The sequence below is a fragment of the Myotis brandtii genome, unplaced genomic scaffold, assembly GCF_000412655.1.
Source record: "Myotis brandtii unplaced genomic scaffold, ASM41265v1 scaffold327, whole genome shotgun sequence".
In the NCBI taxonomy this organism is placed as follows: domain Eukaryota; kingdom Metazoa; phylum Chordata; class Mammalia; order Chiroptera; family Vespertilionidae; genus Myotis; species Myotis brandtii.
The window spans coordinates 216,533-235,563 of record NW_005362585.1 but is presented as its reverse complement, the minus strand read 5'-3'; the positions used below and the strand labels follow the sequence as shown (position 1 = coordinate 235,563).

Below are 19,031 nucleotides of genomic sequence, written 5' to 3'. Positions count from 1 at the left end.
CTGTCATATTATTCTTTTAAAAAAATATATATTTTATTGATTTTTTAAAAAAATATATTTTATTGATTTTTTACAGAGAGGAAGGGAGAGAGATAGAGAGCCAGAAACATCGATAAGAGAGAAACATCGATCAGCTGCCTCCTGCACACTCCCTACTGGGGATGTGCCCGCAACCAAGATACATGCCCTTGGCGGGAATCGAACCTGGGACCATTCAGTCCGCAGGCCGACGCTCTATCCACTGAGCCAAACCGGTTAGGGCTGTCATATTATTCTTATTAAAACAATGATTTCATACCATTGCACAGCAACAAACCCTCTAGAAATTCCTTCTGCTCTTACCCTCACCCCCTCTAAACCAGAGGTTGGGCAAACTATTCAGCCTGCTGCTCCTCGCCTCACTTCTCAGGTCACTTCTTGATCCCTGCCCCCTACTCTGCAGTTTCCCTCACTAGGTACGTGGTCTGTGTCACGTAGTCTTCTCTACTTAGGCTATTATGCTTCATCTCCTCAGTGAGATTTTAAGGTCACTGGAGGTAGGTCCTTTATCATCAATTTTTCTCAAATGCTCTCTCTCTATGCAAAGCCTGAGTTGGTGGTTTGGTAGAACAAATTAATTTAACTCAAGAACTGAAGCTGGACTCCCAACAAGGCTGCTCTCACCACAGCAGGGCATATAGGGTTCTTAACTTTCAAATATATTCTTTCTCTGAGGCCCGGAAAGATCACCAGGAAAGTAAAGCAAGCTTCCTTCCTTCAGCAGAGCCTCTTCCAGCAGAAGAAAGATCAAAACCAATGCTGGTTCTAGGAACACCTTTATCTGCTGGCCATTCTATTGGGTAGAAAATCATTTACTGAACCTTGTGTACAATTACTCATGGTCACAGGATCATAGAAGCTTTTATTTCAGAGCAGTGCTTCTCAACTTTTTCTAGACCACAAATGATGAAAAGCTGTGGACTCTTTTGAGAACACTGCACACATACATGAACATATGCTTTCAATATAATTTCAGGGGCATAAACTCTGCCAAACATGATATACACGACAGAAATAGAAACTATGAGTATGTAACTTCAGGAAAATTAATTTAGGTCTCAGTTTGAGTGTTCAATACCTGGGCTAAGAAGCAGACAATAGAACATATAAAGGGACTTGGAATGATCTCAATTTTCATATTTTTAATGAAAAAATTTCAAGTTCATTGCTAAAATCTGAAGTCTATTGATGTAAATCTCTTTTCTAAAGTACTGACCATAAGTGTATTATAGGTACAGAGGAACAAACACTTGACATAATATGGTGGAAGTAAAGAGGCAAAATTATGTTTACTAAATATTATAGATGTTCATGATTCTGTTGAGTAACCAAATCTTCCAAATCATTTTAAGTTACTTTTCCGTCAACAGAGGGAGCTCTAACCTAAGTAGCTCTTCAGAACTCGAGAGAATATTCTCACTATGGAAGAACCTTTTTTATATGAAACTTTATGTGGCACAACATCCAGCGTCAATACATACCAGCTTACACTCTGCAAGGCCTGGTCGGGTGTTACTGTCATCTTTTTCTATGTGATGAAAGGGCATCATTTATAATCATTACTGGATATGTTTTCAAAACAAACAAAATACTCTCGAGGAGAATTATTATGCTACATTTCATTGTTAGTCAAAAAACCTGAAAACAATTCCTTAACATTTTATCCCAACTGTGAAGCACAAACAGAAAATATGTACAGATAACCTTTGCACTATTCCCTTCAAACTTACTACAGATTCACAATCATTTATCTGAAAACCCTAAAGTGAGAAACATTAGGAAATGCAGGACTGCTCAGATCTTAGGAAAGTAACAGAGTACACACATAGTATATTAGCTAACTCCCCAATGGGACCAGGGCAGTACCATATAACCAAATACATGAACATTTCTCTAAAAATAGATGGCTGCACGAAATAAGATAAAGACTATAAATAGCCTCATATTGGGTGACTTCTACTATTGCCCCTATCTAAATTAGTTTTGGTGCCAAACTTAAGCAAAAATTTAGTTTCAGAGCTTTAAAATTTTGGAAATGCAGAGGAGGGACTGTGAATTTGTATGGTCAGATACTTAAATTCATACTTACATGGTAAAGATTTTCTCTCTAAGGGTGTAATATAAATAACAATAACTGGTAGAGTGAAGAGGAATTTTAAAATTCAGTATTCAGAGGACACAAACAAAATGAAGAAAAAGACCCAATTGGTCACAGAATAATTTTGAGTACCTTTTAACACAGAAGGTTAGATTAGGTGGCCCTGTAGCCAGAAAAACCTAAAATACAAATCCTATCCTTCAGTGTTGACAGGACAAAACCGAGGCTGCTTAGTTTGGGAGAGAAGGCCCTTGACGTGTCCTTTGTGTCCCTCTCTACCCTCACTCTCCACACTTTCCCTGCTCCACCCACCATGCTACGCAGTTCTGAACTGCTCAGAGTTGCCTCCAACGAGCTTTGCCCACTCTCACTATCCTGTCTGAACATGTCCCCTCTCTGCCTGAACATGTGCTGCTGTTTTATCTGGCATCTCCTTTTGGCCATTAAGATTCAGCTTGGGTGCCACCACCTGGAAGTTGTCCCTGACTCCCATCCCTCTCATACACAGCAGCACAGACTTCTATCTAGAGGGCATTTTCCTTGTAGTCCCTACACCAGACTCTGATCTTCCTGGGGGTAAAGACCATGTCTGCCTCTTCATCACTGACTGTTTTTTAAAAAAAATGTTTTTATTGATTTTTCAGAAGGAGAGAGAGAAACATCAATGAAGAGAGAGAAATATTGATCAGTTGCCTCTTGCACGCCTTCTACTGGGGATCGAGCCTGCAACCTGGGCATGTGCCCTGACCGGGAATCGAACTGTGACCTCCTAGTTCATGGGTCAATGCTCAAACACTGGGCCACCTCGGCTGGGCTGATTGTGTCTTCAGTATGCAGCCCAGTCCTGGTACATGGATGGTGCTGTGTGCCTATATGCTAGACAAACTAATGAAATTAATGAAACACACAAGAGTGAAAAATCACTTAGGATAGGGGAGTTCAAGAAAGAATTTGAACTAGATCTTGGAAGATATGTAGATTTCTTTGATAGCTGGAAGTGGGAGAAGGCATTTGAAATTGGGGTGTGGCTGAAACATGGAGACAGGACAGTGTCAGGAATAAGGGCTTGTAGGGGAAGAAAAGGAAAAAGCTGAAAAGAATGCTAATATCATCATATCATCATTAGTTGAAAAGGCAGTGTGGTAGAAAGAATGACAAATAACTAGCTATAAGAGCTTGGGTAAAGTCACTTCCTTCTCCTGGTACTACTTGTAAAATTGAGGAGTGGGACAGTCTTCTACAGACCTTAGATTCTACAATCTTTAAAAGTGGAGTGGACCTAGCTTCCTGGGAGTGGCATTTCTGGGAGAGGGGGGAGGGCTCTGGGTTCCAGGATAAGGAGTCTGGATTTCCAACTGTCGGAAGTGTAAACCCCCAAGGTTACTGACCATGGGTGGAACCTGGGGATGTAGTAGGGATGCGAAGGCAGAGGAGAGAGTCAGCAGAAAGACTCCCCGGGGGGACTGTGAAAGTATCGAACAAGGCAATCTCAATGGCGTGGGCATGAAGCGACATAATAAAGACCTGGGTTTAAACCCCTGGGGTAAAATTTTAAGTCACCTTGGAATCATAATAAGTGTTGTTTCTAAAGGAATTGTTGAAGAATGGCCAGGCCAAATCTTCATTTTCCCCCTTAAATGCCAGCTGCTACCCAGGTATGGCCGCTGGAGATGATGACTGAGCTCCAGCAAGGCTGGGCAGGGGGCGGTGGCGGCCTCCACTCGCACTGACCTGGTGCACACAGATGTTACACTTATCACAGAACACCATGTCATTCCCGTCTTCACTCTCTGGGGACCGGCACACATCACAGATCACATCTTCATCATACTCGATGCCTAGCCCTTCCTCTGTCGCAATAGCATGTTTCATATTTTCATGGCATCGGCGTTCCAGGACTTCTATTGTCTTTTCCATTAGGTTTTCATCAATTGGCTCACAACCTGCACAGAAATACAAGCAGTCAATCAACTCGTTAGCCAGCTGTCATTCCCAAGTCACCTACTGTGAGCCTGGTGCAGGGGTGAGGAGATGTCAAAGAATCACTTATTAGAGTTACTCTAATACTTACCTCTCTTCACATATTAGTGTTTAGCACATGAAGAACTATATTTCACCATATTCCTTGTAAGAAATATTACCGACCCTTCTAATTTTCTATCGAAATCCTAGCCAGTCTCTTCCTAAATCTCTCTGCGTTTTCTCTTATTTCCAATGAGGGAGGACTTTCACTGAGCTTTGTAATTTTGAACACGTCAACTCGTAGCATAAGAAAATAATTAGAATCACATAACTATTTAGATATAAATCAGCCCTAGCAAATTAGTCCCAATGAGCACATCTAATGACTAAATAAGGACATTTTAATAAAAAAGGTATTAAGTCAGAAAAGAAAATTCTAGGTACTGTATATATGATTATACATAAAAAATATTTTGTTTCTCAAACCTGATTTTTAAAAAAATCCAATAATATTTTCCAATGGCAAACTCAAATATGAAACAAACCTATTAGCATTTACAAAGGTCTAAGTCAGTGTTTCTCAACCTTCTGGCCCTTTAAATACAGTTCCTCATGTTGTGACCCAACCATAAAATTATTTTCGTTGCTACTTCATAACTGTCATGTTGCTACTGTGATGAATCGTCATGTAAATATCTGATATGCAGGATGGTCTTAGGCGACCCCTGTGAAAGGGTCGTTCGAGCACCAAAGGGGTCGCGACCCACAGGTTGAGAACCGTTGGTCTAAGTGCAAATTCTGATGTTACTTTTTTTTGCTTCTTGATTCCATTTCCTTCTGTACTTTTAATTTTGTCTTAGTCTTCGAATACTTAATAATCCAACATAAAAAATTCACATGGTGGATACTGATGAAAACGAAATATTTTTATGTTGGGGGGGGGGGGACTAATGATTCTATAGAGCACATTTATATTTCTTCTAACAGCTTGTAAACTAGAAATAGTTCTCAAAATGTTCCAAACAAATTTACCCAAGTATTATACTTCATTTGTAATATAAAATATCCTAAAAACTCTGAAATTCCACATAAACTACCTTTTAATGTTGTAACTACTTATAAAATAAAAAACCTACCCAAGACAAATTACACATTTTTTTTTATAGAGTGAAAGAGTTACAGTGTCTGGTTATAAGAGCACTTGAATTCAAATTCCAACTTGACCTCATATTGGTTATGTAAACTTTGACAAGTTATGTATCCTCTTAGGGATTAGTTTTCTTATCTGTAGGATAAAAATTATGCCAAACTCAGATTTCTTGTGAGGCTGAGATGAGGTAATATTAATACCCTGCTTAGTACAGTGCCTGGTGGTCTGTAGTAAGCACTCAATTTTTAAAATTCCTTAATCTGAGCCAAAAAATGCTTAATTTAATGTTGTTTTTGAAAGTTTGTTTTAAGCTCTTATTAGCCTCACTACAATATCATTCACCCTAAAGGAATGCTCGAGATAAGGCAATTCTCCTTTAAAACTCATCCAAGAATAATTACAGTGTGGTGTCCTGGATGGGATGGATCCTGGAACAGAAGAAGGTCATTAGTAAAAAAACTGATGGAATCCCAACAAAGGCTGGAATTTAGTTAATAGTAATGTACCTGTGTTAGTTTCTCAGCTTTGACAAACGTGCCATGTTAAAGTGAGATATTAACATTAGGGGAAACGGAAACTGTGTGAGGGGTACACAGTAACTGTACCTAAATAAAAAAGCTTATTTAAACTCATCCAAAAGGGATTAACTGCAAAATCCCAAAGGGACCTTGTTATAGGGTGATATCATGGCGAAGGCAGCACTGCAATGGCTGTAATGTACATGGATGTTATACGGTTCATAAACACCACGCATCGAGCTGTCAATCCAGTTGATTACGCCCCCACACTCTGATTTCCCCTCTGTCAGTCTTTTATTCTCTTCTCTTCATGGTCCCCGCTCTAAATTACACTCCCCTCCTCTCAGAAGGCAGAGTAAGAGAAGACATAAAACGAAAAGTTTTAAGAAGCAAGGAGTAAGTATTGGTTACTGGTAGAATAAGTAACACCATTATGCCAAACTGGGTTAATAGAATTTTAATTTATTGTTCACATGCATTCAGAAGAAAGAAAGGAAGAAAGAAAGGAAGAAAGAAGAAAGAAAGGAAGAAAGAAAAAAGGAGGACGGAGGGAAGACAATGAGCAAATGTGATGCAAACAAAAATGAAATCAAATGTATCCTTCACTGTATCTCATATGGAGGAATGAAAAAGCACCCACAGTTCCACAGGAACACTTGGACCTTAACACTGCTCAGATTGAAGATAGGTAAAAAAGAGTTGTGTGGCCCTGACCGGTTTGGCTCAGTGAATAGAGCATCAGCCTGTGGACTGAAGGGTCCCGGGTTTGGTCACATCCCCAGTAGGAGGTGTGCAGGAGGCAGCTGATAGATGTTTCTCTCTCATTGATGTTTCTAACTCTCTATCTCTCTCCCTTCCTCTCTGTAAAAAAATCAATAAAATATATTAAAAAAAATAAAAAAGAGCAGTGTGTAAGTATGAAGTGAGTTTCCTTTCAGCCTAGGATTTCCCAGAATTGCTGGTATGGCACAGTATGGTAGACAGTCTCTTTAAAATTATTTTTATGCTTCCTTCCAAGTTTTATTTTTGCTTCATTTTATTTTTGAGAATTGCATGAGAACTCTAGAACTCACGGGAGGTAGCTAACGACTGTTTTGGGGATGCTTTGCCTTAGGCCTGTCATTCTTATTCTGAGCAGCAAAATGACAAGACTTGTATTAAGGTGTCCTGGTCACATCAAACTGTCAGTTGTAGTGGTGCTCATGCTGAAGCTGGAGCTTCTCTCCATCGGAAGGAGGTGGGAGAGGGGCCACTACCTCAGCCCTGTTCAGTGATCTGAGTGCTTTTCAGGGTTGAGTGAGGAACCAGTCTCAGAATCCTTCTCAACCAGAAATCCAATCACCAGTCCAGTGGTTCTCCACCTTCTGGCCCTTTAAATACAGTTCCTCATGTTGTGACCCAACCATAAAATTATTTTCGTTGCTACTTCATAACTGTCATATTGCTACTGTGATGAATCGTCATGTAAATATCTGATATGCAGGATGGTCTTAGGCGACCCCTGTGAAAGGGTCGTTCGAGCACCAAAGGGGTCGTGACCCACAGGTTGAGAACCGCTGCACCAGTCAGCCAGGATCCCTCTCACTCAGAATTGGGAAACAGCCTTGTGAAACCTACATGCCATCCCTGATCTGCGCTATTCACCATGAATAAGGGAAGAAAAGGTTCAATTTAAATGTTATTGCTCGATTTCAATATATTTATGCATTTCTAGTTATGCCTCATGAAGATGAAAATCAAGGAGAAAATAAACAAAAAGGCCAGAAAAGAAAGGAAGCCACAAGATGAAAGCAATTTAAATGGTTCTGATAACTTTAAAAAAATCACATGTGAATCAAGGGACAACTTAGTTGTGAGAAAACAACTTACCCATTTCTTTAAGGTCTTCATTGAGGGACTGGAGCCAAAACATGTCCATGTCGTCTAGGTCATATCGGCACACAGATGCCGCCTGCTCCCTGATGTTGACATAGCCAAGCTCCGAGTTCTCTGGCATGGAGCAATGAATATACTTCCGGGGGCGGGTAAACAGAACATCCTTTACCTTATCGGCGATAATCCTAGAAAAGCAAAAGAAAGACACTAATAACAATCAACAAATGACAGATTGCAGGCACTGACTGGATGGGCCCAAAGGGACTCAGGCCAGAGTGGAGCTCAATGCTCTGCCTTTCTACCCCATGGAAATCTCCTGCTCTGCCCACTGGGAGGAATGGCAGATCCCTTTCTAGAAATGGTTCTACAAATTCCTTTTTTTTTTCATCTCTGAACACTGACTGCTGATGAAATGCTTCATTTATCCTCATGGCTCCCTGGTCCCTAGTACCATTCATTCTGATAAAATATTGCATTTTGTGTTCTTGGTGCAATGGCCACCAAGTTTATTTAGAAGGGGAAAATGAGGAAGGGGTGATATTGGCACAAAGGCACAGCCAGGTTCCATACCAAAGATAGATTTAAGGCCGTGCTTTTCTGCCCTGGAGGCAATACTGGATGATGGTGAAGAGTGCGGCCTACAGATTCACATAAGCCTGTTTTTTTCTCACTTATATGGTGATCTTGGGCAATTAATTTCTATACAGTTCAGTTTCCTTAGCTAAAAAATAAGGGTGATAAATCATAAATTATAATAAAATAATATCAAACTTTTAGGGCTATTATGGTGAGTATATGAAATAAAATATATAAAGTGCTTCGTATAGTGTATAGTAAAAAATAAATGTTCAATGTCATTGTTCACCACCCCAAGTCAAGTCTCCTTCCATCATCATTTATCCCCCCTATACTCTCTTCTACCTCCCCATACTGTTGTGTCTATGAATTTATTTCTTTACTTAAACTCTTTACCTTTTTCACCCCTACCCCCTCTGACAGCTGTCAGTCTGTTCTCTATGAGTCTGTTTCTATTTTGTTTGTTAGTTTATTTTGTTCATTAGATTCCACATATGAGTGAAATCATATGGTACTTGTCCTTTTCTGACTGGCTTATTTCAGTTAGCATAATGCTCTTCAGATGATGTATTATAGAACTGTATACCTGAAACCTATATAATTTTATTAACCAATGTCACCCCAATAAATTAAATAAAAAATAATGTCATTGCTGTTATATTTATTATCTTCACTATTTGTGTAGATGAGTTAAAGTCAAGAGGCCATGGACATACACAAACTTAAGGCAGTTCTCAGCCGTAAATGATAGAGACTAGAAGTCTGAGCCTGGGCTATATGATGGGAGTAAAGGTTCCTGTTCTTCCATCAACTTCTTCATTAGCCAGAGCAAATCCATATTTCCCCTCACCCTTTCTAACACTTAAGAGCCCAAGGCAAGTAAATCAAGCAAGGGAACAAATAGAAGTTTCTCATACCAATGACCTATTCTATAACTGATGTCTTAGGTACTGCGTGAAGCATCAGAAAATATAACCAAGAGGAAATCTGAATGATTATTCTCTGGCAATTTTAAAGAACAGGGTGGGCCATCTAAAAAAAGGGAAAGAAAGAGATATGTATGTCATCATGAAATAATGAAAATTGTTTGTCTGGAGCCAGTTTCTTTATTCTAGAGTTACTGTATATGCAGTTAGATTCATAAACATAAATGTATTCATATGAAGACATATAACTATATTATAGGCCAAGTCCACTCTGTAAATACAGAGTAAATGTTTCCTCCTTAAGCATCCTTCCAAAAGCTTATGATTCCAAATAATATATGTTGAATAAAATTAGTAACTACACATATTTGCATATGCTAATTTTTCTACCATATGGAGTTATTAAAGCCAAAGGGAACAAATATTTGAGGAAAAAAGCAGAACCTCAGAATATTAACTGAAGCTAAAAATTTGGAAACTGCTGTCAGAGGCCTGCTTCCAACTGAAATCAGCCCAACGGAAAAGGACAAGACAAGCATATGAATGCTCCAGAGACTATGAGATTAAATATACTGTGCATTTTTGGTGCATGGCATACGAGGTAATTATAGCATATCTAATTTTTTTCAAGATTCAGCTTTTTCTAAGAGGCAGAATATTTGATAACTCTTCATCTCAATCGTGTCACATTTTATGTGAAATGAGGCAGACTATGTGTTTTAAAATTAAACTAATATGTTTATTAAGCTTCTGGAAGAAAACAGGGGAATATCTTTTTAACTTTGGGATAGGCAAAGATACTTTAAATAAGATAAAAGCCATTAACCATAAAGGAAGAAACTGGAAAACCTCTTTTTATCAACTATACAGGGTGAGGCAAATAATACAAGAATAAACTCTGTGTTTCGCGTACTCAAAACTGTAAACCTTTTGCCCCACCCTGTATATAACAAACTTCTACAAATCAATTAGAAAAAGATAACCCCATTAAAAACTGGGCAAAAAATTTGATCAGATACTTGACAAAGGCTCTCAACCTCTTTAGTTATCACAAAAATGCCAATTGGAATCAATCACTGTTACCTACCAGAATGGCTAGACTTGAAGTCTGACCAAAAACTGACAATACTTTGTGTTCACAAGGAAGTGGAGCAGACAGACCTCTCATACACTGCTGGTGCGAGTGTGAACTGGGACAACACTTTGGTAAACCATTTGGCAGGTGATATAATAGCTGAACATATATATATCCTATGACCTTGCAAACCCATTCCTAGGAATATACTTAACAAGGAAGTAAACTTATGTCTACCAAAAGATGAAGAAAAATGTCCATATTAGCGTTTTTCATAATAGCTGAAAACTGGAAGCAACCCAAATATCCATCAAGAGCAGAATGGAAAAATAAAATGTGGGATATTCACACAATGGAACATGACACAGAAGTGAAACTTAATGATCTATTGCATGCAACAGCATGGATGAATCTCACAAGCACAATGATGACCAATATGAAGTTCAAAAACTGGCAAAATGATCACCTATGTGCGGAGGTCCGTTAGTGGGCAGGAACAGAAGGAGGGCTTCTAGGCTGTTGGTACTGTTCTATTTCTTCATCTAGGTGGCAGTTAAATGAGTGTGTTTAATTCACGAAAATTCATTGAGTTATACAGTTATACTTTGGTTACTTTTCTGTGTATATATTATACTTCAATGCAAAATTTATAATAATGATAACAAATGATGTTATCTCACTCGTCTTTTCATATGTGTATTTTCATATGTAACTAATAAGGTCTGACTCTAAGAACTGAGTATATGACAATAAAAAGATTATAGACCAAACCAGTTAACACCAAAGGCAAGGAAATGCGTGGGTAAAAGGTAAAGTTAATACACAGTCACAAGGAGAAATTCTTGTATTTATAATGATAGAGGGGAAAGTCTATGAGAATTAGTAAAAAAATTATTATTTTGGAATTTAAAAAATGGAACTTTAATATCAAGTACATATAACATTGCTATAGCTGGCAGAAATATCAGGATTATCCCTGGGTGACTTTATTCTCTGGCGACTATATACTAGGTACTAGAGCAGCCGTGGGCAAACTACGGCCTGCGGGCCGGATCCGGCCCGTTTGAAATGAATAAAACTAAAAAAAAAAAAAAGACCGTACCCTTTTATGTAATGATGTTTACTTTGAATTTATATTAGTTCACACAAACACTCCATCCATGCTTTTGTTCCGGCCCTCCGGTCCAGTTTAAGAACCCATTGTGGCCCTCGAGTCAAAAAGTTTGCCCACCCCTGTACTAGAGGCACTCTTTGAATGGTCACCAAACCACTGACCAAATCAGCCAAAGCTCACAAGCCTAGAGGTCTGAACAATTTTGTTAGAATGATGTAGCAAGTGCAGTTTTCAATTTGGATGCTTGGGTGTGAATGAACATTTCAGTAACCGTCTTGATAACTGATCATTGGTGAAAGGACCCACAACTACACCTGCTTAGCCCCACAGGATGAAGGCCCACCCACCTGCTGCTCCTCAGGACAGGCTAGCTACCTGCCACCTCTGGCCCATATGAACACTGCTATGACACCGAGGAGGCAAGGAAAGGAAGCTGCAATCACTCTAAGCTGACATATGGTCTCTTCTGGTGTCTTACGTACAGTAAGTCCTCAGTGTGGCTTCAGTTGGTGTAAGTATTTGGTATTTAGAGACTATGCTTCATTTCCTAATGAGCGAATTAGAATAATTTGTGAACAGCACAGATATTGCGCAAATATCATAATGCCATGGTTGTAAAGGCTGGAAATACATGATTTAAAAGCTAACTAAATAGGAGCCCCTTGCAGTAATATTTCTAGGAGTAGTTTCCCAAGATGCCCCTTGTTGATCTTGCCACTCTGGGCTGACTGCTTCTCTACCAGAGTTCATGCCTCATCAGTTAAACAGGACGATTATTTACAACCTCTGTGACAGATTGTGCTTTCAAAACCTCACATGCCCTTCTACAATGTGATTTTGCCACTCCTGCACCAAGTGGTAAAGTCTGTTCCCTCCCCCGCCCCCTCTGAATCCCGGAGGGCCTGTGACTGTTTTCACCAGCACAATACGGCAGAAGTGATGCTATGAGAATTGCAAGGCTGGGATTTAAAAGGGAATACGGTTTTCACCTTGCTTGCTGGAACACGTGCATGTGGAGCCCTGAGCCTGTAAAAAGTCTACCTATGCTGAGGTTGTCATGCTGTGCGGAAGCCAAATCACATGAAGAGGCCACGTGCAATCTTTCCATCATGCTAGTGACAGACATGCCAGTGAATAAGCCCGCAGATGATTCCAGTCCCCAGCTGCTAAGTCACCCTCAAACTTTGTGTCTTCCTAGGATGAGGTCATAGACATTGTAGAGCAGAGATAAGCCATTCCCCTGTCCCCTGTCTGAATTCCCAACCCACAGAATCCATGAATATGATAACATAGTTGCTTGATGCTGCTAAGTCTGGGAGCAACAGTGACTGGAAAAACAATTTATACAGCAATAGTACTGGAAAAACTGTCAAAGGACTGCTTTAAACTTTAAGTAAGATAAATGTACTGCATTCTCATAATGGAAAGCAAGATGGCAGACTGCTGCTGCCTAAAATGGAATGAGAAAGCTGTGGGAAGAGGGGGCAAGGAGAGTGAGGGGAAGAGAGGCATGATGACAAAATACAGCAGTGAGAGGCAGGCTTGTGTTCTTTTTTGACTAGGGGCTGTTCTTCCCTTGACTTGCTATATGAAATGTACATTATATTTTGAAAGTAAAACAAGAGGACTGTCTTTAATACTGAATATGGGGTATCAGGCAATGAAGAATCAAAGATGACTCTAAGAATTTTAGCCCAAAAGACTAAAAAAGCAGTCTTTCTGAAAGGATGGCTCTACCTTCAGTTAAATGTGGAACTAGTTTGGGAAGAAGATCAGATGCATATTTCCTTTCAACCAAACATGAAACAGTTTTCCTTCTACTGGAACCTTATTGCAATAGAAACTAGTTTAAATATGCAAATGAACACCTACCAGAAACTTCCTAAAGCTTCTTTGTTACTAACTAGCAATGAAATCATCCAGTCTACCTAAAAACATGTAATGGGAGTCAACACCATCTTTATTTGTTGAACTTAGTTTCAAAAGATTCCTCGTGGCTACAGGCTTGACCTCCAGCAGGAGGCCTGCAGTCGATCTATGTCTCTCTCTCTCTCATTGATGTTTCTCTCTCTATCCCTCTCCCTTCCTCTCTAAAAATCAATAAAAATATATTTTAAAAAAGAAGTCAGACTCAAAAGGCCACAGATGATTGTATGATTCCATTATATGAGATGTCCAGAATAGGCAAATCCATAGAGACAGAAAGTAAATAAGTGGTTGTTATGGACTGAATTGTGTCCTCCCCAAATTCATATGCTGAAGACCTTATTCCCAGTGTGACTGAATTTGGACATGGGGCCTATAAGGAGATAAAGGTTAAGTGAGTTACAAGGGTGGGGATCTAATCTGATAGGGCTGTTGTCCTTATAAGAGAAGGGGGAAAAAAGAAGAGGAAGAGAGAGGAAGAGATAGCAGATGTATCCATCCATCCCTTTCTTCCCCGCCCCCCTTCCTCTTTCTTTCTCTCTCTGCATGCACACAAGGGAAAGGCCATGTGAGGATGCAGAGATAAGGCAGCTGTCTACAATCAGGATGAGAGGCTTCACTGGACACCAATCCTGGTGGCAACTTGAACTTGGACTTCTTGCCTCCAAACTGGAATTACATAGTGGTGATAGTTTCATAACTCTGTGAGTATACTGAAAACAACCATACAATTTAAAAGATTGAATTTTATGGTATGTGAATTCTATCTTGACAAAATATATATATATATATATAAATTATATCTCATTTTTGAAAAATCTTTAAAAAAAATCAAGCAGCACATTTATAAAAGCCCATGGTGGTCATGTGACAAACTTGGAACTTAGCGAAGCCCTCCTACCTACTACTTTTCTATTTTGATTCACAATGTCACTCATTAGTTGTAATGCATGTTTACTTACACTAAACTTTTTCAATCAAGTGTAAAAAAATCTTTTTACTTTTAGTATAGGAAAGGCAGGTGGTTAAAATGGACGGTTCAGCCCTTATTTGCTATTATTCCTTAATCTTTTTTGTTTTTATGCCCTTCCCTTCCTATCTTCTTCATTTTTCTCACCATAATATCTTTTGGTTCATCATGAATTTTCTTTCCTAACATTTACCCATTTTCCAATTTGATTCCTTTGTCTTATTCTTCTTATAATAAAAACTGTATATTGAAAACCTACTATTTGACTAGTAGGAGTTCTGCTGTTAGGTAGCCTATAGTCACATCTTGTTGTCTTAAAAAAAATTATATCTATATCTATATCTCTCTCTATATATAATTGATTTCAGAGAGGAAGCTAGAGAGAGATAGAAACATCAATAATGAGAGAGAATCATTGATCAGCTGCCTCCTGCATGTCCCCCACTGGGGATCGAGCCCGCAACCCAGGCAGTGCCCTGACCGGTTCGAACCATGACCTCCTGTTCATAGGCTGATGCTCAACCACTGAGCCATGCTGTTGTGTCTTTCTTTATGTGCCCTAAATCACATTTCCTTACCCATCTATATACTCCTTTACTTGTAATTTATAGTTTATATACATAAAATGAGTGTGTATAACATTAGTGGGGTATAAATGACATACATGAAACTGTATATATTTTAAATGTACAAACTAGTAAGTCTTGGCGCACGTGCGCGTGTGCGCGCGCACACACACACACACACACACACACATATACATCTCTGCAACCAACACTACAACCACTACAACCAAGATAATTAATATATTCATCACCTCCAAAAGTTTCCTTGTGCCCTCTTACTCCACTGTCCCCTTCCAAAAAACTACTGATCTGCTGTCATTACGGATTACAAGTGACCTTGCTTTTACACAGTGGTATGGTACTGTAAAAATGACTGTGCAGCTGAAATTGTGAAAAGCAACCTTAATAATCAACGGGGAAAGTTATGATTGTTCAGTGATCCTTAAAATTTTTTAAAAATATATTTGTATTGATTTCAGAGAGGAAAGGAAAGGGAGAGATAGAAACATCAATGATGAGAGAACCATTGATCGGCTGTCTCCTGCATGCCCTCTACTGGAATTGAACCCGAGACCTTTCAGTCCGCAGGCCAACACTCTATCCACTGAGCTAAACCGACTAGGGCTACCCTTAATTTTTTTCCAAAACAAATGTCTGTTGACATCCAAGGGGTAGGGACTCTCTGTTACTGCTGGGTGAGGCTGGGAGTTCTGGATCCCCATGAAGCCTCCATTGATACCTCTCTCACTGGAAATGGAAAAAGCACCTTACTACTGCTCCCTATGTGGCCTCCTCCACCGACATCACAGGAGGAGGTGGTACCCTCATTACCACTAGGAAATGAAATTCAAGGATGTGATTTTTGCCCTTTATGAACCTAATATGCACTAGAAATAGATGTACAATGAGATGTATAATTTCTCATAGGATCCAAGAGGTCCCACCAACCCCTTTATCTGTTGCTATCTCTTTCCTTCCCTCTCTTCCATTGCTCACTCACTCACTCACTCACTCATTCACTCACTCACTCAAACTTATACCAAGCACTAGTGGCCCTGCGCATGAATCCGTGCTCCAGTAGCTTGCTGCCACTTGCTTCAGCTGGCCGCCCCGCCCACCGCCGCTCATAGCTCTCTGCCGCACGTAGCTTGTTGTCCCGTCTGCCTGTAGCTCTCTGCTGCTTGTAGCTCACTGTCCCGCCCTCCTGCTGATCGGTCGTTATGTGATGGCATCCTGACCAATTTGCATCTTGCCCTATTATAAGTATAGATTTTGTTTCATGCCAGCCTTTCTGCAAAGCACTGGGAACACAAAGATGAGTAAGAAAAAGTGGCTCCCAAAACCAGTCATTACTCTTGAGGAGCTGAACTTACTATTTCCTCTGGCAGAAAAGTCCTCTCCCCTTTCCACAAAACCAAAATCCTCTTCTATTTGAACTTTCTTCTCAAGTCTTTGCAAATGAAGGTTATGTGCTTATAGTCAACCTAATTGTTACAGCTATCCCCTTTCATTTGTGTTCATGCATTTTACAAACTCTAAGTGTTTTGGCCTTCTATTTATAGATGCTATCACTATAAGGTCCTTCTATAATGAAACAAGTTGTCATGGGGGTAATGTATTAATAGGGTTATTATGGGGTTATGTAATTAATGCTCTAATAAAGACTAATAAATGCTATTGATTGTTGAGTCAGACCTGGAAATCCTGGTCTCCAAAATCTTATCACATCTCAGGATTGGACATTAAACAGTTTTATCCTGTAAATGGGCACATATTTTATCTGTAAATAAATGACCCTGACTTCGACTACTAACCTATCCTAGCCTGGTATACTCTGCCACTGGTCTGAGTGAACTGGTGATCAGGGTATGTTACTTTGTATTATAAATGTGTAATTAGCCACTCAACGTCTCTCCCCAAGCAGCACACAGATAAACATAAGAACATTCATTCCCTAAGTCAAAGATGCAAGCATGCACATACCTGAGGGAAGGCTGCGGAAGTGTGTCTGGATTGGCTGGTACCTGGACTCCCTTTTCCCATTCTTCTTTCCATGTATCCGTAAAGAGGTAATAGCTGTCAGGATTAATGTGGTGAGAATCTGACAGCTTCATGGCACTGATGAGGTCCTTCCGGAACACCTGGGAAGACATTGCACACAGCATGAATGAACTAAAAACATTTAATGTTATTTTAAAAAGACCCACCAACTCCATACTTCAACAAGAGAGACATCTCTAACTTCCTAAATGGTCAGATCAACTCCTATTTGGAAGAGGTTTGAAGTATTGACAGGGAAGCCAGTTTGCTCTGGATTTAATAAAGAGTAAACAAAGGGTTCCTTCCTGAATTATTTTCTTGGGTTCCTTGAATTTAAATGAACAATACAGGTTACTCTAAATAAAACAGTTTGTATAAAACAAACCATCCTTAACTCTCTAAAATTAAGCAACAAGTATCCCTCTGATAACTTACAATTTTTTATTTAGCCATTACCTTATTTTTTGATTATTTACTCAGAAATAATTTTAGACTTACAGAAAAGTTACAAAAATAGTACAAAGCTCCCACACACCCTTCACATAGTCTCTTTTAATGTTAACATCATATATAACAAGCATATAATTACCTAAATAATAAAATTCACGTTGTTACAATACTATTAATTTACAGACCTTATTAAAATTTTACTAATCCCTCCTCCCCCATGTCCTTCTGTTCCAGAATTCAATCAGGATCCCACATTGCAATTAGTTATGTCTCCTTAGTATCCTCTAATTTGTGACAATTTCTCAGTCTTTCCTGACCTTGGCTTTTGAAGCATACTGGTCATGTATTTGATAGAATGTCCCTACAATTTGGGTTTGTGTGCTCTCTTGTGATTAGATTGAGGAAACAAAGAGATTCACTATAGTTCATTTTCTGTACCCTAAGCACAACTAGGTACTGACAATAAGGGAATGAAGATCCATCTCAACTTTGATGTACTAGTTGAAAGGGCCCCGGGTGACTAAGGGGCACAGAGATGTGCTCACCAGCCTGGAAACATGACTTCAGTGGTGGTGGCACCTAAACTTTGTGATTTTGCCTTTTCAACAACAGAAAGAAAAGTATGGCATGAGTTCTTAAGTCTGCCATTAGTCCTGCAACAATGTCAGTGATGAGCCCCAGTTAACATCTAAGCAACAAGGAAATACAATTTCACATGAAAGCAAACATACACTGGTCCATACCTCACGTACTAATTTCTAATTCTGAAAAAAATGAAACTACTTGCAGGCTGAAGACAAATGTGCCCACGTTTCTAGAAGATCAAAGGAAGAGATGCTATTGAGCAAACATTTTAGCCTTTAATACTAATAAAGGTACTCTGAGGAGAAACACTGTCCAGACTGTGTGTAACATGAAAGTAGAGGCACAGAGCATTTCCAATGAAGCAATTAAATCTCAGTTGGTACAGTTCTTTTTAAACTGACATTTCACAGAGTATAGAACTGAACTATCACATAATCAAATGATGCCATTTAAATGAATAAGGACTCATTCCATTTGCTACTTTCCAGGGACAACTCTGCAAATGCTTGTTGGTTTCACTTAGGGAGGAATATCTACATCTAGCCCTGGAGCCATATATGGCCCCTGAAATCATTTGATCTGGTCCTGCCAAGGCATTAGGGGTGCATTAATTAAATGATTGACCAAATGTAGCAGGCTAATTTTTAAGTTGGTAATTTTGCATGGCCCATGAATCTATATATATAAAATACTAAGTGTCTGACTGTTCGACCGGTCACATTGATGCGCACTGACCACCAGGGGGCAGATGCTCAACGCAGGAGCTGCCGTGATGTGCACTGGCCATTTACAAAGAAATAGCACCACAGACCTGGTGCCCACAAAACAATACTCAGCTTCCCCCAAGTGGGACACAGGCCATGCCACCACCCCGGAGCCACAGCCCACCAAATCACAGCCCATGATGACCAAAGACCCCATGGCGCAAAATGCGGCCCACAGCCCAGCCAAACCCAGAAACGGTGCTGTGGGTGCCGGGTAATGCCGTTACATAGCAATGCCCGGCTTCCTTTCCCTAGAGACTAGCCCCCTTGGAATTTCTTCAGCCCAGGAACATGACTTGCTTTATAGCCAAATATTTTACACTTTAACCAAATGTCTGTGAAGCGTTTTCCCATGCCTCATCTCATTTGATCCCCACAGAAGTCCTGGAGTAGGTAG

At 39.6% G+C, this 19,031-nt stretch overlaps 1 protein-coding gene across 1 annotated transcript in view; it reads right to left on the bottom strand.

Annotated features, from left to right (window-relative positions):
- Positions 1-19,031, bottom strand: part of JADE3 (jade family PHD finger 3) — a 72,334-nt gene that overhangs the window by 12,088 nt on the left and 41,215 nt on the right. Inside the window, exons 4-6 of the mRNA XM_005870985.2 lie at positions 16,779-16,936; positions 7,637-7,827; positions 3,869-4,080 (exon numbers count right to left, since the gene is read on the bottom strand). Of these exons, the coding sequence (XP_005871047.1) occupies positions 3,869-4,080; positions 7,637-7,827; positions 16,779-16,936 (561 nt within the window). The remainder of the gene's footprint in view (positions 1-3,868; positions 4,081-7,636; positions 7,828-16,778; positions 16,937-19,031) is intronic.